At 47.6% G+C, this 21,054-nt stretch overlaps 1 protein-coding gene across 1 annotated transcript; it reads left to right on the plus strand.

Moving 5' to 3' along the window:
- The first annotated feature begins 15,328 nt into the window (after nt 1–15,328).
- Nucleotides 15,329–16,875, plus strand: LOC119294595 (probable BOI-related E3 ubiquitin-protein ligase 3). The gene is made up of 2 exons (XM_037572807.1): nt 15,329–16,012; nt 16,120–16,875. The coding sequence occupies exons 1-2, from the start codon at nt 15,623–15,625 to the stop codon at nt 16,660–16,662; spliced, it is 933 nt and encodes a 310-aa protein (XP_037428704.1). The 5' UTR covers nt 15,329–15,622; the 3' UTR covers nt 16,663–16,875.
- Nucleotides 16,876–21,054: the final 4,179 nt, after the last annotated feature.

Consider the following 21,054-nt stretch of genomic DNA (forward strand, 5'->3'; position numbering starts at 1 on the left):
GCCGTCCCGTGAAGAAAACCCGCAAAATGGCGCCGGGCCAACCACATCATGTCAAGCGGTCTCAAATAGTCCGACCGCTTTGTCCAGCGGACGTCGCACAATCTCGCGTATCCTGCCAAAGGGAGAAAACTCTCCTGAGAATTCCTGTCCTTCTCGACGCGATAGAGGTGCACGACTGTATTGTATAACAGGCTCATCCCACACAGCGTGCACTCCACAATTTGTGCCCCAGCGACAACACCAGGCATGCCACGGAGCTCATGATGACCCAGTTGGTCCGGCTGTGCACATCAGCTGAGGGCGGGTGGTTGTGGTGGCGCACCCGGTGGCAAAGAGTGTGATGCGGCGATGAGTGTGCGGCGTGTCCATGGCGGGCGGCGAGGCGGCGCTGCCGGAGTAGGTGCTGGAGATTGTTCATGTGCGTGCAATAGGGAACCTGATCGGGACCTGAATAATACGGCAAAGGATACACTCTCGCCGGTGTGTGTGCTGCAAGTCAGCTTGTACCAATGCCTACCGGCTCTGTATTTAGCCATCCGTCACAGTTGCATGGCGCATCTTGTGTAGGTTAGCTATAAGATGTAGGAGTACTCCGTAGGATGACGAACGCCCGCGTTAGCCAGTGCGGGCTGGTCGCTGCTCGCTCCGCTTGCATCCAGAGTCAGGGGTGGGGACTGAAGGGAGAAACAGTTGGGAGAAAGCCACCGCCGCTGGCAGAGCGCCACCATCAGGAGGACGCGCAATCGCCGGGTGCGCACCACCATCAGGAAAAATGAGCCTCTACTCAGACCGGCGAGGGCAGGGACCGCCGCGTGCAACTACTGGGAGGATGAACGAATCAATGTGGCAGCCATCGGCGACCAGCTCGTGGGGCGAACGAAGGACGGCAGATCTACGTTGTGTGGGCTGCTACCACTCGTTGGCGGCGGAGAAGATCTACAGGGGCGAGGGAGAGGGCCATCAAGTGGGGGCGAATCGAGATCTGAAGGGAGGGGTACTCACCTACATGGCCAGAGTCGCGAGATCGCCAAGACAGGGGCTGCCGAGTTCGATTGGCCGGAGTCTCGGGCTTGGGCTTTGGCGATGCCTTGGCGCGCCTTTCCTACCCTATGATTGATGCTGTTTACTGGACACAAAACAAAAGCGAAAGTGAAAAAATATATGGATGCAAGCAATAATCAAATGTATAGTCAAATTATTATTTTGGTAGTATAATGTTGCATGCTTATGGTTCCCAAAAAAAAGTAATGACAGATTATATGGTTGTACAATGTTGCATGCTTACATTATCATGACACATTCTGGTTTGTATGAGTAAAACAAATTTTAATGATTCATATCTTAAATTATACAGTATTCAGTGCCATTAGAAAACACCACACGTCACAGACTAAGTTCTTCCAATTTGAAATATCTTGAGCTTCATAACTAAAACTATGTACGGAACATATGAGCTTTAGAACTTGGCATGTACAGTTGCACATGCATAATATCTGTTTTAACTAAAAAATAGAAAAACCAATAACGAATATCCTGATTTTACAGAAGTATTTAGAGCTACATTCCAGGCAGTGTATTATACATAAAAGATTTATTGATAGTTAGCCTACTGCATTTAGGAATCAAGATTTTCCTCCGCTAATATGACAATAACCTAAGTTTAACTATATCTCGCCAATTTGAAATCAACAGCAGAAACCACATCGTACATTTGAGAAATGGTAGGCATGCAGCAATCAGTAAGCTAACATATTGAATTGAATTGAACACTGAAGTCTGGTAAATGAGAACATATATATCTCACTGAATTACATTCGATGGATTGAGGTTGCAGTATGGTATCCTGGACTGCAATCATGTTCCTGGTGTCCTGACAGAGTCACCTGCACGTTAAGTTGAGGCGCAGCTAAATAAAAAATCATTCTTTACCGAAGAGAACGGGGCAGCGATTTTTGATTATGTGATTTCTCAATACATTATACAATGCCATGAAGCAAGTTTTTACTGAAGAGGGTAGTCCATCAGGTTCCCTACTGGATTTTTCTGGTGTCCTATTTTATTCTGTTGTTCTTTTCTGGAAATACTCCCTCCGTTCCAAAATAGATGACTCAACTTTGTACTAACTTTAGTACAAAGTTGAGTCATCTATTTTGGAACGGAGGGAGTACCATACATCTAGTTAGCTACTCTATGTGTCCCGGTGTCTTGGTATATCTTAATTTTGGTTTCAGTTCAAAGGTCTTGATCTTCCAAGTTCTCATTTTGACACCTCAAACTGAAAACAACTTAACAAATCAATTATTTGAATTGAAGAGAAGAATTGCTTATTTCTTCTCCATTAGAAGCTTGCTTGATATATGCCTCAGAGAACAAGCCTCTGGATTATTTGTACATGAAAGTATAGTTGTGTGCACAATAAAAGACCAGATTACCTGTAGTAGATGAAGCAAATCATGCCAAATATTGTCTTCTTTCTCCAGGCAGAGTGGTTCTGGGTGGCTGGTTTTAAGCTTTCCAATACTTAATTTATCTCCTCTTTGTCCTATACACACACGAATCAAGAAATGAAAATCAATTGAAATTGGAGGAAGCAATGATATTGGTATGTAAAATAACGACAGTGAAGTTTCACGTGCCTTAGATTGATAAACAACATAAAGCCTCGAGTAGCCCATATGTTCGCATATTGTGAAAAGAGGCACCCTCATGCTTGCATTACCTCATAGCATTGTTTTTATATTCATTCAGACAGATGGTTGCAATAACTGTCCAAAAAGATCCAAATTTCTCCTAAAACATAATAGAAACGTTGTCGGCTTTCTGATCTTTACTTGGAAAACAAATCTGAAACGTCATTTTAAATAGGGTCACCTCCATCATTTTCTAATGAATATATGGGCGGCTCGTCCGCTTAAAATGTAAAGAAATCGTAGAGAAAAAACCAAGCATCTGTCCCTGAAGGTGTGTACGAATCTTAGAAAGTTTTCAAGTTTGTGTACTTGGAGATGGTTGTTGGTATGGTAGACTGTCAGGCCATCCAAGTTCATCAGCTTCAGAACCCCCTTTTGAGTCACATCTGCAAGTGTTGGATGCCATGATAAAAGCAATGACATTCAATGGGACATGCCAGCGGAAAATTGCGTCGGAAGGTTCTTCGACGACGAAGCTGCCACGCCGCCAAAATACTACATTACTATGCCATTTCAGTGCAAACACTCCAGAACAAAACACCACACAGTCTGTTTTAGAAACAAAATTCCATAATACCCCAGGCAGTAAAATAAATTGGCTAAGTAAAAAGAGAGCAATTTGCGACATACTTGACATTGACAACGCTATGAAATATCACGTCATTGTCAGTATTGTCAATTCTCTTACTGGAAACGTTATCTTCACTCAGGGATAGTACTAATTTAGTGCAAAGCTGGAGGAAAACAAACAAACGCCTAAACATAGTTTATGAACAAGCAACTGCATGTAGTCTGCAGATGTAAATGAACCTGGGATATAACTAACCTGGGATATAACTACAATTACTAAACTGACATGAGAATCAAAACACTTGCAGGGGCATGTAGTCAGTACACATATATGTTTGACACGTGAAATTCCATTACAAGTGACGTGGTATTTTCCTCTACTGAACTACTCCCTCCATCCATATGTAGTCCGTATTGAAATATTTAAAAAGACTTATATCTAAAAACGGAGGGACTATGATTTGAAGACCTTAGTAAGGTAAATAAACCTATTCTCATTCAGATCTCTAGCTATTGGTTGATCCAGGGTGAGATCTCAGAGGGAAACAAAACATACTTGGCTTCGGGATCGAGATATTTATTGTATTTTTTATGATTGTTCAGTTTTTGTGCCTGTAACTGGGCTTTGTACACCACCTGGATTTGGCACGAGTTATTTATTGTATTTTTTATGATTGTTCAGTTTTTGTGCCTGTAATAGATATACAACGCACCACATGTAAAAGATTTGTGGCCAGAAAAGAGAAAATACCAAGAAAATAGAAATAAGCTAGCAAGCCAAACGACAAAGTACCTGTTACAGCGAGCGAGCAAAGGGAAGTGTTTCTCCATGATTATTAACTGAAGATGAAGACACACATGGTTACCTGCAATTGCAACTCCGACGACTGGTGCTGTAAATACAAGAGAAAGTATTCCCTTTTCCAATAAATTTGTAGCAAGCCCACAGCGCACAAAAAGTGATAAAATGTACCAAACCTGCAACTATCTCGAACGGACCATTGAGCAAGCACCTTTGGCCAATAAACTAAGAAACATGGATTATATGTGGGATATATTCCAATTAATCGGAATGCATAATTTATAAATCCTTGCCACCGCTTGTGAGAATGTCTAGTGGAAGAATCCTCACAAGCAATAAGTACCAATGTAGATGGTACGTGAATGCAAACTAATGCTAGAAAGGGTAGCGGCCGCGTGCTCCATAATGTAAGACTTACTGTTGCTTCGGGGTGAGATCTCAGAGGAAAAGAAAACATACTTGGCTTCGGGATCGAGATGTCACTACACGAATCCATCAAAACTCGTCGTGTATGAGGCGCTCACCCATGGCGACGGCTGCATCTGGAGCCGGCAGCGAGGGAGACTTTGAGCCGCCCCCTCCTTCCTTGGTGGAACATGGCGGTGGAAGTGATTCTGGACAAGGTGGGGGCTTGGTCTTCGGCGGCGGTGGCGGCCACCTCGATCCCCTCCGTCACGGCCGCGCGAGCGCAAGATCCGGGGGCCGCTTCCTTGATGAGCACGCGTGCGCCACGGACATGGAGCTCCGTCGCCTAACCTTGACGATTTGTAATCGGATCCGGCGATGGAGAGGAAGGGTGGGTGGGGGGAGGAGGTGGCTGAGCGGGAGATAGGGGAAGCCACGGGGAGGGGGCGGCGGCGGCGGAGCGGCTGATGGGGGCGGCGCCGCATCACGATAAGAGGGAGAGAGAGGTCGCATCGCGAGGGGTGGATCGAAAGAGGAGCGGGTGCTGCGATGCGAGGTGAAACGAAAAAAAATCTACGATGGTTAACCTACGAAAAAACCCGGACGAAAGTGGTGGGACAAAAATTGATCGATGGAGACTACCAACTGCTCCATTAGAAGTAGAGATTATTTTGTTTCCTAATTAATGTGATTGAGCAATTTAAGGTAAGATTAATTAATTTAGATTTGATATTTAGAGATTGATCGTGATTGATTCTTTCACATAAAGACATTCTCATTCTCAATTATATATATCTACCTATCTATCCCCGTGCTGTGCCTGTGCGTTAGGACGGGGCCAGCGGTGCAACAGGACTGCAGATAGATCGATAGGTGTACGATGACATCGTGGCCAGCCGAGAATTCTATTATCGCCTCCATGCTCCCTCCCTCCAGGCCATGGAAGCCAGGTCAGCTCATCAGGATATCTACCACACAGCCAACCTTTGAACCTTAGCGTACAACGTATCCTCATACCCAAAAGGCTCCCAACTTGCTACATTCTTGTCCGTGGAACCAACGCATCTCATCTCATCTCATCTCGTCTCGTCTCAGACAGCAACGCCAGCAAAAAAAAAAGGAGTGAAGCTGATGCTTACAAGAAATGAGAAGATGGCCAACAAGATCCGAGGATGCGGTGACTTTATGTTCTCACCGGATGTATCGGGGGAAAGGCAGCCATCCGTCCAACTCGCACACAAGTAGGAGCTGGAGTTGGATTGGACTTGTTTTCTTTTTCTTTCTTTTTGAAAAAAGGAGTGAAACTCATGATAACAACACAAAGCGGTAAAAAGATGTCCGAACGAGATCCGAGGACTTTAGATTCGCACCGGGTATATCGGGGAAGGGAAGGTGGCTAGCCATCCAACTCGCAGCTTGGCTCCCACTTCTTTTCAAGGGGGTACAGTGCTGCGTGTGTGTGTGTGAGAGAGAGAGAGCCTTTGGAAAAGAAAGAATGAAAGAGGTGTGTGATCAGGACAAGAATATGTGTCTTAGTCTGATGATGCCAATTGCGAGCCACCCCTTGACGTGGAGAGCATGCACGAGCACAAATCATAAAGCAACACTCGCTCGTGCTATTATTGTTTCTGTGATTATTCTTGGCTTTTGCGAGGAAGCTCGATCTAGTGCAGGAATCCAGTGATCTTCACAACCACTTTGCCGCCCGGCCGAGTCAGATCTGCTGCTAGTATAGCTCTCTTTTGTTTATAACCTCTCTTTGTTCCTCCCTTTTCCCAACATGCATTTCCTAGCCGACCTTGTTCAACCTTCTTGCGTCGCCGTCCTCCATTGATTAGGTTATCGTGATGAGTTTTCTTCCTTTTCTTGGCACTATATCAGAGTGGGGGGTGAACGGATAATACGGCTAGCTAGGGTCGATGGGAACAATAATGGAGCCACGGAATTTTGTTTGTGAAATTGAGGAGGAGGACATGCTGTCACATCCACCTACGTACCGTCCTACTACGTGTCTGCTAGGCTACGATCTATCTACACATGCTGGGTGGGAGATATGGGCATGGCTTTTAGGTTTTAGCCTCCGCCTCTCCAGTTTCCTTTAATTGTTCCCTTCTTTCTCTTGTTCTTTCGTTATCCTGATTCCTTGTCCCATCTTCCATGGCAAATGCTGGAAAGCAGAAGCGATTCCATTGGCAAATTAAAAATGGGGGCAATAGGGATACTTGCTACAACGATTGATTGATGGATGCTGCCGCGTGGCCGTACGGTCTTCTTCGCATCGAAATGATTGATGATGACATGATATACTATGATAATAATCTTAAAGCACAAGCTTTTTGGGGGTTAACCTTCATTTCATTCTGGCTACTTCAGAATTCATTTTCTCAAAGAGAATAAAAAGTTACTTCGTAGTCACAGGGCATTAAGACACTATACAAAAAAGAAAAGAAAACACATGGCACTGAGGCATTTTTGCTATTGTGGAGAGGAATACTGGTCACTGGTACTAGCTACAGCTAGCCCACCATCCCATGTATGTGCATCTCAGTCAGCCATGGGAAATTAAAGATGGATAGGATGAGTGCTGTGGTGCTTGTCCATGACAGCGCTCTCACAATCACAAAGCAGCCTGATCGATCTGCTTCTCCCACATTGAGCGCATGCATGGTTGATGATACGTATATAAAACTTTCTGATAATCTCTAGCTTTCCATAGCCCCCCATGCATGTGCATGCACCAACGCTAGCTACTAGCACGATCAGTAGATCCAAAAAGGCTAGTGGTTAGCGTAGCATACAGCCAGGAGAACAAATCTTTGCCATCTTTGCTGGGTCTTGCCTGTCCCTTGGTCACTTAATCGGCTCTCAGGGAGGAATGAATTAGGTTCCGTGTGGTGGTGGTGGTGGTGTAGAAGCTAGTAGCTAGTATGCCATTTGTGCAGCACTAAACCAAAGGCTCGATCCAAGTTCTAGTAGGAACTAGCTAGTAGGAACAAAAGATATCTCTTGCTTTTCGTGGAGTGAAAATTCCTCACATCAACCTTTATCCATCGTCAAACGATGTTCCTGTCTCTGTCCTTTCATTTCACCCATACATTCACCTTCCGATCGACTGAAATAGAAAACGGGCCCTTCTAATTGCATTAGGTTTAGATGTGACGCTTGTTGAGAAAAGCCACCGGCACCAAATGTTAGGTGAATTTTCGCTTTGTGAAACGCCATTCACCTGCAACTGCGCTGCTTAGGTTTCGCCTGGCTTGTCTGGTCGAATGGCGTAATTAATCGTCTCATTTTCCATGCAGCCTAACTTTTCTAACTTTAGCTAATACTAGCATGTAAAAGTTTGGATTAGTGTAAAAAATGTATAATTGGATATTCCATGGAAAACATTTCTATAACTTTTTTTTTGCTGGCCAAAGATGTATTTTAAGAGGGCTGTCCTTGTCTAAAACGTCATTTGCTTACAAACAGGCTGCCTCTAAAGATTTTGCATACTTAACTGAGGCCAACTTCTCTCCACCTTCTCTTTTCTATCTACATATGGCCGAATCCACAAAGCCAGTTGCACACTAAGCTAGAATAACCAAGCTTTGGTAGCTAACCCATGCATCTAACCAACCACCAAACCACAGGTATGACCACTGAAAAATCTTGAGAGGGACAAGAGCCTTTTTAGTAGCAGTTAGCACTGGCCCCTTTATGCCTCCCCGGCCTTTTAATTTATCTCGCTACCACTCCAGATGAGTGGAGGAATCGCGCTATGAGGTTGACGGGAGAGAAGTGGACACGCGAGAAGAAAAAGTCTTGCTACCATGAGTGATTGTGGACACACATGTACATGGTTATAGGGTGATGGCTGACGATTAACCATATCTCGGTTATCTTTTTGCCAGTTGTACGATTAAAGGGGGCGGCGAATCACAAGCATCAGGACAAATGTGCATGGACCTTGTGGTCTCTCACAACCGTGACACCTAGAGGAGCCTGAAAGGCAACCGGGAAAATGACGGCATGCATCCCGGTATAAGTATTGCGTGGTAATACCGTGTGCTCATTTGATGATATTGACATGCTTGTATATTTGTTGATGATATTGACATGCTAATATATTTAATTTAGCCGACAACATTTCCACTTCGGCGAATGAAGTTGGAGATAAAATACACTCACTTATTGATTCATATTTGTTGATGCGTATGGCTATTGGTATGAAAATGAAAGTTAGCCAATACGACACCTGCTAACCGCTCTGCATGAAAGGAAAATTAGAAAGCAGCATGAAAGTAAACTTCTAGCCCTCATTCGTGAGGTGGAAATGGCTTGTTTAATTTCGTTGTAGTAAAAAGAACCTTTCATTTTAGTTTCGTACTCTTCGCTTAGATGATGTGACTGTTCTGTGTCCTATTTCATTCTGAGTAATTGAGCGGGGAGGCCGCCTGGTGGCCTCCTGTTTGTCTGAAGAAAAAATACGCACACTTATTAGTGCTATTTGTTGATGCATTATACTAGCTATTGGTATGAAAATGGAAGCCAACCAATATGACATCAGGTGTGTGTAAGGGCATATTTATCCCCAAGATATTTTGGTGATTGATGACAATGCTTTTGCGGACTAATCGTGTGCGTTGATTTCTTTCAGAGATTCATCCTTTGGCACGAGACGATTACCTCCCCTCGATGCTTTATTCAAGACGGTGTACCTCCTTCGTTTCTCTGTTGGTGGACTAGTTTCGTAGGAGTCACCGTACTATCAAGAGGGGATCCGCTTTGGTAAGGCTAGGGTGAAATCAACACGTACACATCCTTATCACACCCGACGTTTCTTTCCGTTTCATTGGAGCTATCTTTCCTATCTGTGCCTGCCCTGTCATGTCCCAGCGGTAGTACCGCGATCCTCAGCGGTAGTACCGCGATCCTCAGCGGTAGTACCGCCGAAGCACGTCAAGAGGTAGTACCGCTCCCCGAGCGGTAGTACCGCTTGTGGTCTTCGCCCGCAGTACCGCAGTGGTTCCGGGCTACTACCGCCTCGACTCGAGACCGCTGTTTTTCGTGTCGGGTTTTACGGTACTAGTAGCGGCAGTAATGGCGGTAGTACCGCCATTGCTCCCGCGGTAGTACCGCTCTAGGGCCAGGACCCTGCATCCCTCGTCAGCGTGGCAGTACCGCTGGGAGGGAGCGGTAGTACCGCTTATCAGCGGTAGTACCGCCCTGCCCAAGCGGTAGTACCGCTCTATGCGTGGCTGTTTGGGGGGGGGGAGGGTAACGGTTGGATTGTTTCCCCCACTATATAAAGGTGTCTTCTTCCCCAAAGTTGACTTACCTCTTCCCCCAAAAGCTTCATTGTTGCTCCAAACTCCATTTTCACCCGATCTCTCTCCCTAGCCAATCAAACTTGTTGATTTGCTCGGGATTGGTTGAGAAGGCCCCGATCTACACTTTCACCAAGAGAAATTTGATTCCCCCCACTAATCCCTAGCGGATCTTGTTACTCTTGGGTGTTTGAGCACCCTAGACGGTTGAGGTCACCTCGAAGCCATACTCCATTGTGGTGAAGCTTCGTGGTGTTGTTGGGAGCCTCCAAGTGTTGTGGAGATAGCCCCAACCTTGTTTGTAAAGGTTCGGTCGCCGCCTTCAAGGGCACCAATAGTGGAATCACGGCATCTCGCATTGTGTGAGGGCGTGAGGAGATTACAGTGGCCCTGGTGGCTTCTTGGGGAGCATTGTGCCCCCACACCGCTCTAACGGAGATGTACTTCCCCTTAAAAGGATGGAATTTCGGTAACACATCCTCGTCTCCACCGGCTCCACTCTTGGTTATTTCGTGCCTTTACTTTTGCAAGCTTACTTGTGTTGCATCTATTGCTTGCTTGTGTGCTAGTTGTCATTTTATCATATAGGTTGTCCACATAGTTGCATATCTAGACAACCTATTTTGTTGCAAGGTTTATATTGTTAAAGAAAAGCTTAAAAATTGTTAGTTGCCTATTCACCCCCCCCCCCTCTAGTCAACCATATCGATCCTTTCAGTGTGCTAACCACTCTGCCTGAAAGGAAGACCAGAAAGGACTGAAAGGAATGCTCTTAATTGGGTGATCTTGTAGTATTTTCCATTGAAAGAAGGAAAACTTGAAGAGAAAAGGTTTCATTTTTCTTATGATTGATTGTATTTGGTGTTGATAACTATCTATCTCCAAATTTTCCGAGGTGATAACTGAGGGGCACCGCATCATCACTCGGAAGTCATAAAACAAACAAGGGAGGAGATGTCATCATTTCAGCAGCTAACCGATACATCCAAGCAACCACCAAACAACATGTATGACCACTAAAAAATCTTGGGACGGACAAGAGCATTTTCAGTAGCGGTTAGCACTGGCTCCTTTATGCCTCCCTCGCCTTAATTTATTTTGCTACTACTTCAGATAAATGGAGGAATCGCTCTAATGAGGTTGATGGGGGAGAAGTGGACACGCGAAAAGAAAAGGTCGTGCTACCATGAGTGACCACACACACATACACATCGATTGGGTGATGGCTGACGGTTAACCATATCTCAGTTATCTTTTTCCCAGTTGTGCGATTAAAAGGGGGCGGTGAATCACAAGCGTCTATGCTGAATGGGACAAATGTGCATGGACCTTGTGGTTTCTCACAACTGTGACACCTAGAGGAGCCCGAAAGGCAACCATGAAAATGAAAGAATGCATCCGGGTATTCATACCGCGTGGCAATATCGTGTGGCCCCCGGGTGTCAAATTGTTGTCTATCTTCTACATGTCGATGATATTGACATGTTGATCTAATATTTAGTTTAGTCGACAACATTTCCATTTCGGCAAAGGGGGCTAGAGATAAAATGCACGCACTTATTGGTACCTAGTTGTGGATGCGTATGGCTCTTGGTGGTATGAAAATGGGGCCAACCGATATGACACCAGGTATGCTAACCACTCTGTGTGAAAGGAAACTAGGAAGGATTGTGAAACGGGCATTCTTAATTGGATGATCATCTTATACGTGTAGTTCAAATAAAAAAATCTAGTGAATCATTTTTAGTACTTAATTAATTGTATTCGGTGTTGATAACTATGTATTTCCAAATCGTCCATGGTGACAGTTGAGCGGTACCGCATCGTTGCTCGAAATACGGAAAAAAATGAGGGAGGAGGTACCATCATCTTAGATGTCGACATAACAAGATGGCCTTGTATCCCTTTTAAGAAAAGGTCATGTATGACTGAAAACTTCAAGCCTACAATCCTCTAAGCTAAGTTGTCCCAATACTTAAGCAGGTGTACTGATGTTTAGCCACCAAATCATTTTTTAAACATCCAAATGGAAGAGAAAAAATGGAAGTCAATGGCCATGTAAATAAAGCTTGATATGATATGGTTGCTGCCTTGCTGGTACCTGCCTAGCTGGTTCCCCTTTTCCAAAACAGGACTAAATCTCAAGTCAGGCATGCATATGTTTTTTTTAAACATCACGTATCCAAACCCGGACGTCCATGTATATATGAAATAATCTTGAGGACATCCATGTATATATTAATACGTACCGCGTGGCAATACCGTATGCTCGTTTGTTGATGATATTGACATGGCGATATATTTGTTGATGATAATGACATGCTGATATAGTATTTTAGCTTAGTCGACAACATCTCCACTTCGGCAAATGAAGGCGGATGTAAATTACACGCACTTATTGGTGCCAATTTGTTGATGTGTATGGCTATTGGCATGAAAATGGAAGCCAACCGGTATGACACCAGGTGTGCTAACCACTCTGCCCGAAAGGAAAATTAGAATGGACTGCGAAAGGGACGCTCTTAATTGGATGATCTTGTATGTGCAGTTCAAATCAAAACAAAAAATCCCATAGAATCATTATGTTAGTACTAGTTAATTAATTGTATTCGGTGTTGATAACTATCTACCTATTTCCAAATCGTGTGAGGTGACAGTTGAGGGGTGGCACATCATTTACTCGGAAAACAAACGAGAAACGAGAGGAAGGAGTGCCATCATTTTACAAGTCGGCATCACGAATGGTCCTGTGTGAGTGAATGAAAACTTGTAGCTGGCCTACACGTCTCTGAGCTAAGCTGTCCCAGTACCGAAGCAGGTGTACTGAATTTCAGCCACCAAACCATTTTTCTGTCTCGAGCTAACGTGCGGTTTAAACAAATGGAAGCGAGAATAATATTAATACATGTCAATTGCCATGTAAAAAAATTGCTTGATGTGACATCGTTGCTGGCATCAGCTAACACAAGCTGGTTCCCTTGTTCCAAAACAAGACTAAATCCCAGCTCAATCCTGCGTGTATATTTAAACACCATGTATCCAAAACCCAGACGTACGTCCGTGTATATAAAATGAGGGTATCAACCTGTCGATACTCCCATTTTATACGTTGATTTGTTGAAATGTCCCCCCGCAAAAAAAAAAGATTTGTTGAAATGTCATGCCAAGAGGCGTATACGTATGGATTGATTGAGGAGTACGTACGTAGCTTATCTAGTCGCTATATATTAACGACAATTATCCAGCTTGATCGATGAGTGCCAAAACTTGGTCAGCTCGACTCGGCTCTGCAGGCTTGCACTGCACGTACCCCTGATGAGAAACTAGTAAACAAATTAAGCTAGGGAACAAGCAAGCGGCGCTAAGTTTGATGCGCCGGAGCGGTCCAATGAGGGGAGGGTTGTGCAGATGAGGTGAACTCTCCAAGTCTCACATATCCTAGACTAGACTAGACTAGACTAGGGTTTCCGTCGTGAAAGAAAAGAAAGAAGTCATGGAGTTAGCCGCCTCGACGTACGTCTAGTTGTTAGCTTGTGATAACACGCACGTGAGCGGTATCATCTTGACTTAGGGTTCTCTCTGTTAATTAAGCGTAAAATACAGAAATTGTAGCAAGGCGTCAATAGAGAAAACAGCATCCGATAAGTATTTATAAGTGGGTGAATCTTTTCTAAAAAAAAGAAACAACATCCGATAGTATGAAAACCCTATAGGGTTCCTCTGCCTCCCGAGCGGGTCCACCTGGTCTTCGTTGGCCTTAGGGCCATGACGGCGCGGTGGATTCCGGCCCTTGCCGGCGGAAGGACTCTCCTTTTCGGGGTTTTTTTTCCTCAGAAAGGCGTCAATAAAGTTCGAGGCTCCCTGGCGTAGATGCTCATAAGGCCTTGTACAATGAAAGGTGCTTAGGGAAAATGCTTTGAGAAATAAACCAGGCTTTTCTTAAGCACCGGTGCTTATTTATACAGGATATGCGTTTAACTAAGCGTCTCTCCTATAGAAATAGACACCGGTGCTTCAAAAAAACCTGGTTTATTTTTCTAAGCATCTCTCATTGTACAAGGTCTAACAGTACAAGCCCAAGCGCGCGTGACATGGCAAGTGCCACGTTGCCGGCCCGCGCGTCTCGAGACACGTCAAAGCTTTTTTCCAGAGGAAGAAGAAGAAGCCGAAACGCCTCCGTGAAATTATCCGCGTAGTGCTCCCGCTTGAATTAATGCACGCCTTGCTTCCTTGCGCACAAAGGTCCATTGCAGACCCCTCTTAATAAAATAAAATAAAGCGAAAACTGCAATCCATTGATTAACTCCAGTGCTCTCCGGATTATACGTGTAGTAGTAGCGTAGCGATTAGGTTCGCTGATTGTTTGGCCGTTCGTTACTGCTCTCCAAAGATGGATATGTACGTAGTACTTTATAACGATTTGGCCGTTTGCTAAAAAATACTACTGTATGTTTTTGCCAAAGATATATACACTTGTGTGTTTGTGCAGTGTATGTGCAGATCTGCATCGTATTTGTACAGCTGTATGAGCCATGTTTTTTTTAACACCTGTACAAGCCATGTATTTGAATGGCTGGTGGTCGGTTTGGCGCCGAGGTTACGTACGTGAGTATCATGTATATATATCCCGCAATTGAAGACGACCGACGGAGGCGATAGTACCTGCCCTAGAATTTAGGCAGTAGAGATCTTTTTTGGAAATCAAATTAAATCAAAAAGCTGTCGTACGCACGTAGTTTTCGTCGAAATTAAACGTGCAGATCCATCGGCCGGATTTGCACCGACGTATACAGGCAAGAATCAATTACTCTAGCTCATTCATTTCCTTGCTAATTCTGATCCCTCGCGTCTCTGCCTCTACGCTGTAACTTACTCCCTTATTATTTTTCCATATTTATAGTATGACATGTTTCTTCCTCCTAAAAAAAACTGCCTACAGCTAGCCACCCAAAAAAAAAACGCCTACTGGTATATATCTCAGCACATTAAAGTACGTGCATGCGTTCCATGCAGATGCAGTTCCATGGACGTACGCGCCGAACGCATGCATGCATGCATGCAGTTTCCTCCTCCTCCTCCGAATCGCCCTCCGCTAACTCTGGCTTTACCAAGTCCAGAGGGGAGACCAGAGTACGTAATTTATTTTGTTCTCTTCGATCTGGGTTTCCTTACACCTCAAGATTCGTGCGGCAGATCGATCAAAGCGGCCCCAACGACGCCTGCTGATTTGGCGCCACGACGTACTAACTTAAACGATGATCTGGTCTCCTTTTGCATGCAAAAATCAACCCATGGACTCGACCCCGTATACGCATATATTTTCGCGTATATGCACGCGTCTTGTGCATATATTCTTGGTTTGTACGTAGGAGGAGTAGTAGCCAGGAGTGCTCCGAATTATTAAAGGGGGGGAGGGAGGTTGATTGAAGGAAACGGAAGGCATAAATAAAAGGAAATCGGCCCTGAAAACGAGAAGGATATATAATCGGGGGGTCGATCTCATCGTCAGTTGCTTTCTCCTCCTCTCACTCGACGCCAAGGCCAGGCCATGAAACGTGGACGCCAACCAAAACCCACCCCGCCCGGTCACGCACCATAAATACTCGGCTGCCTGCCATCCGACCACGGACGGGACGGACCTCCTTGCTTCTTTCTGAGTTTCTTTCCTCGCCACCCCGGCCGCGCTGCCCATCCATCCATCGCCGCGCGATCCGTCCATGACCTCGCCTCCCACTGCTCCTCCCGCATCTCACTAACTCATCGCCATCGCCTTCCCTTGGCTCCTCGATCGCCTGCGTGTGTATATAGGCGGCCTGCCAGTGCGTGCCGCCCAGGAGCAGACCGCCATGGCGGTGGACCTGCAGCGCCTGCGCCACATGCTGCTCGCCACCGGCGGCGGCCACCACCAGCTCGCCGGCCGGCCGGGCGCCCCCACCGCCGTTATGACTGGGCCTTGCTACGGCGCCGGCGCGACGGGCCAGCAGCTTGGGTGCCAGCCGTACGCGGACGTCTTCACGCCGCCGCCCCCGACGATGTCGGCCGCGGACCAGTACTCGGAGTTGCTGGCGCTGGCCGCGGTCGATCTGCTGAGAAAGGGCGACGGCGCCCAGGAAATGACCTCCGGCAACAAGCGGAGGCGCGTCGACGAGGGGGCGTCCTCGTCGGTGCTCGGCCAAGTCCTTGCGGCCCACGCGCAGCAGCAGGCCGTCGCCGTCGACCACATCCTGCACAGACATGTGAGTCCCGTGATCATCAAATTAACCGCCGCGTTTGATCAGGCTTTTCTCTCTGGCTTTTGTTTGTTTGTTTGTTGTTAACCGGAGATGGTGGATGCATGATGCAGGCGAGAAAGATGTGGGCTGCTCTGGCGGAGCAGCGGCGGAGCCACCTGCGGCTCATCGTCTCCGCCGTGGAGGCCAGGGCGGCGAAGCGGCTCAAGGCCAAGGACGACGAGATCGAGCGGGTCAGGGGCATGAACTGGGCGCTGGAGGAGCGCCTCCGGAGCCTCTACATGGAGGCGCAGATGTGGCGCGACGTCGCGCAGTCCCACGACGCCGCCGCCAGCGTGCTCCGCGCCGACCTGCAGCGGGTGCTCGACGCGCAGGCGGTCCGCGGCGGCGGAGACGGCCAGGACCAGGACGACGCCGAGTCGTGCTGCTGGGGGGAGAACCAGGCGCCCGTCTGCGCGGAGGAGGAGGAGGCCGAGGTGGGCACGCCGGCCCCGACGGGAGTCGGAAGGTGCAAGGGGTGCGGCGACGGCGCGGCCGTCGTGCTGCTGCTGCCGTGCCGGCACCTCTGCGTGTGCGCGCCGTGCGCGGCCTCGGCGCAGGCGTGCCCGTCGTGCGGATGCGCCAAGAACGGCAGCGTCTGCGTCAACTTTTCGTGATGATGCCGGGGGAATAGTTTTAGAGTAGGCTCGACTTTTCTTTCTTAGCTTTATTTTCTTCATCTTTCTTTTTTGTTCCCCTTCTTTTGTTCAGTTTAGCTTTTTGCTCAAACTGTTGGATCAGTTGTTCAACAAGAACAAAAAAACAGTCCGTAGTAGTGTTGCATATCAATGCTTGAAATTAAATACATAGATTAGAATTTGAACAAGATATATCGGCTGCGACCAAGGGGATTTGCGACGACTTAGGTGAGTGATGGGAGATGGCGTAATCAGGCGCGTGGAGACATTAGCGACAAGGAGATGACATCTACGAGACTACGCCTATGGTGGAGGGGCGAGAGATGAGCGAAAAAGTGAAGAGGGCGAGCGCCGCTTGTCGTCGCGTTCGAGACATGGGTGGATGGCTACGCCCGGCGGCGCGTTTGAGAAATTGATGGATTGACTAGTGTTAGGGTTTAGAGATCTGGACAACTGGGAAGCGGGGTGAAGATAGAGCCAGATTCAGATCCAATGGTCCAAAGTTTGATTTGAATTTATAGAAAATTTGCTCGACTGGCAAAAGGTTTGTTGCCTAAATTCACACAAACGACTATAGGGAAGGCCGTTGAATTGCATTCATGAGGGAGAAAGAAGGTGTTTGTTTCCTAGCGGCGCATGTGGCGATAGGTTGGCTAGGTTTAAGCTTAGGTCTAGCAAAAGGGAGATGTGAACCAGATTCCGATTTAAGCTAAGTTGTCCCCAGTGTCGTGGTTCTAAGTCTGACAGTAGTGTAGGGGGGTACTAAGGAGAAGTTGTGCACATTAAGGTCCGGTGTTACTGGTAACGCCAAGACCCCAGCCAGCCCACGTAGCGGAGGGTTAAAGTACATTAAGGTCCGGTGTTACTGGTAACGCCTTACATAAAGTGTCATCATGACCATAAAGACTACTTAATTACAGACCGTTTGGATACAGAGTAGATCTTGAACTCCTGGTGGTCGAGTGAGTCTTCATGGTCGAGTGTCTTCATGTTCGTCGAGTGTCTTCTAGTCCGTCGAGTGGAGTTCCTCTTGGTCGATTGGAAGACGGCTTCTTCTTAAAAGATGTCCTTGGGGAGGATACCTTGGACAGGTCCATGACCCTACCCTAGGTACATGACTTCATCATTAGCCCCCGAATGGATCGAGGTTTGAGTGAGGAAGGAGTTGGCAAATTTTCCGACCTATTTCCTGATGTTGTAAAGGTGTTTTGCTCTGGATCAATGACTTTCAAGTGAGGATGTCAACTTTCTTTCAGTCGCCTTGATCCATTCTTCATATCTGTCGAGTGAACTTTATGAACTTGGAGATTTCCGAGCGACGGATCGCAGGAGATCTTCCGTCTGACAGGTTGCCCTGCGGTTAGCGGATTTAGTGGGATCTGAATTTTGGGAAGCGCGCGAAGCGGAGAAGACCGCGGTACTCGGATGGGATAAGGCAGAGACGCCTCGATTCCCGCGCCGCCTTTTTCGCCACGTATCGCATGTGCGACTGTTTCGGGATTTGACAGGATTGCCCGGGCCTACCCGTCAGCCACTCGGAAGCGACTCCATATAAGGGACCGGGCGGAGGTTTTTGAACAGTGCTCCCTCATTTTCCCCTCCCTCGTCTCCAGATTCCCCCGCTGCGTTCGCCAACTGCTCAACACCGCTGCTCCGCTCCATCCTCGTCGGCGACAATGGTGAAGGAGAGGACGGCGGCTTTGGAGCGGGCGAAGAAGGCAACGGCGAAGGTGAAGGGGAGAGCGACTAGTCGAGGCGGATCCTCGTCGTGGTCCCGTCTGCCGCAAGGTTGGATCCAGGGTGATTGGATCCGCTCGACCATCACCCAAAAGGATCTCGACGACCTGGCCAACGAAGGCCTGATTGCGCACGGGGCAGCGAGGCTCCCGGGGACAGAGTGGCAGCCGCAGCCTCAGGAGGGTGAGTGTGTCCTCTTAGCAACTCATGTAGATCGTGGGTTCTCTCTGCCGTCGCATCCTTTCTTTCGAGGGTTTCTGAATTTCTTTGGGGCTCAGCTTCACCACTTTACACCCAATTCCATTGCCTATCTCGCCGCTTTTGTATCTTTGTGTGAAAACTTCTTGGGTTGTCGGCCGCACTGGGGCCTCTTCAAACACATATTCACTTGTCGCTCTCAGAAGGTGAAAAAGGCCAACCCAAATGACGAGAGAACTCAGGTAATCCAGATTTGTGGGGGCTTGGGGTCTAGATGAGGAGTAAGAGTGCTTTCCCGGCTATGACCCTTCCCGAGTCAGTCAGAGGGTGGCAGTCGACCTGGTTCTACTGCCAAGACCAGCCGACGCCAGGGCAGTCGACTGGGCTCCCTCCCTTTTCTATGAGTCGAGTGAACAATCCATCATCTCTGAAAGTAGTTCCGGAGGAGAAGGCTCAAGTAAAAATGCTGATGGAGCGGGTAGTCCAGTTGATTCGCGACGGTGTGACTGGCATGGATCTTCTAGAGGTTTTCCTTCGACGGCGCATCCAACCACTCCAGTACCAGGGCCACCCGATGTGGTTGTATTCTGGTACTGAAGACACCACTCGGGTCCACCCAGAGGAGGTCGACGATGCCACACTGGAGAGGTGGATGACTGCCATCACAGGGAGCAAGGACAACCCTCGTGGAGCCAGGAGGATCCCGCCACTCGACCAATCTTATGAGGCAGACAAGGTATGATCACTTTTCTCCGATTGTACTCACGTTCCGTCCGTTCTGTTTCGTCGCGGACCAGTTGATCGACTTTTGTCTTGCTTGTTGTCTTTCAGGAGACCACTGAGTTGTATTCGATGCCCAACGGGGCGCAAGCGCAGGCCGAGGAGGAGGAAGGAAGTGGAGGTGAAAGTCAAGAGGAGTGGGAATCGGATGGTGATGAGGGTGACAAAGATGCAGGCTTCGATGAGGAGGAAGAGGGGGAGGAAGTTGTGCCTCCCTGTTCTGAAAGAAGGTCCAAGCTCGCCCACCACCCTGCGGTCGAACGCGGCAAGGGAGTCGTGTCTGCTGGTCAATCGACGAAACGCCCTCGGACGACTTCATCGGCGCCGACTGAGAAGGCGTCGAAGCAACCACGAGCGGCCCCGACAAAACCGGCGAAGGCCCTACCGAAGATGAGGATGGAGATTCCGACCGTTTCTGGGTAACAGCATAACTCATGTTTTTCCTTTTAACATGGATATATTCTTGGTCGACTCAATCGCTGACCGACCGATTTTTGGAAATCGCAGTCCTGCTACTTCTGAAACTTCAACCAGGCATGAGGATCAAGAAATGGAAGATGCTGCTACTTCTCATCCTGGTATGATCTGCGCAGTTTCGCTTTCGGTCGATTGGATCTTTATTTTTGACTTTGAACTTCTTCTGCAGCTCCACCTAGCGTTATCACCGAACTCCCTGACGATGACAATGAAGCACCACTGAGGCAGAGGAGGAGCAGGAAGGCGACTGTTGGCAAGGCTGCTCAGGTTGTGTTAGCACCTGAACCGCTGATTCCGGAGGGGAGCAATGTTGTTCGGGCTACCGTGTCCTTTGCGGAGCCGTTGACGGTTGCCCGCCCTTCGTCGTCGAGTGTTGATCCACCTTCTCTCTTCTCCACGTACCATGTCCCGGAGGACCAAGCGAGCGCTGCCAAAGAAGCCATTCGTCAAGGAGGGATCATGATGGAGCAGGTGAAAGTGATCCGAACCGCCAGCCAAGCAGCTTATGATGCGAGTTCAGCTCTTCAGAGCAATGTCCAGGTTAGTCGGACGCCGACTGAAAATCTTAATGTTTGTCATGCACCCACTGGGTGTGTCAATTGGAATGTCAGGATTAGTGGGGGCACGCTGAGTGCACCCACTGGGTGTAGTCCCCGGGACTACGGTGGACTGCTGGCAGTCGACTGTAGTCTTTGTGTCTTGAAATTTCTTACTTTTACTTGTTTCACTCGAACTGGTCGAGTGGGATCATGGAACCGGGGGTGGCACGCTGAGTGCACCCACTGGGTGTAGCCCCCGAGACCGTGGTCGACTGCTAGCAGTCGGCTATGGTCTGAATAATTCTTTTTTTTCTTTTTTTTGGTCTAACTGCTGGCAGTTAGCTGCTTCCGGTCGACTGATCGACTCTAAGTCTAGCTGATAGAACTAGTGGGGGCACGCTGAGTGCACCCACTGGGTGTAGTCCCCGAGACTACAGTTGAATGTTTAGATTCAGCTGTAGTCTTAGAAATACTACGATTTTTCTCTTAGTCACTCGGAAGTGATCTATCTTTGATGTTTGTCGACTGAACTTTCGCAGAAATCTTGTGACCTCGTTTCTCGTTATACCGAGTTGGAGAACAAGCATATCCAGCTTGAACTTGACCTGAAGCTTGTCCAAGAAAACTTCACGAAGTCGAA

Source organism: Triticum dicoccoides, chromosome 4B (assembly GCF_002162155.2).
Source record: "Triticum dicoccoides isolate Atlit2015 ecotype Zavitan chromosome 4B, WEW_v2.0, whole genome shotgun sequence".
NCBI lineage: Eukaryota > Viridiplantae > Streptophyta > Magnoliopsida > Poales > Poaceae > Triticum > Triticum dicoccoides.

Coding starts and splice junctions, on each gene's coding strand:
- LOC119294595 (XM_037572807.1), top strand. CDS start 15,623: ATGGCGGTGGACCTGCAGCGCCTGCGCCACATGCTGCTCGCCACCGGC. Junction 16,013..16,119: donor ACCACATCCTGCACAGACAT/GTGAGTCCCGTG, acceptor TGCATGATGCAG/GCGAGAAAGATGTGGGCTGC.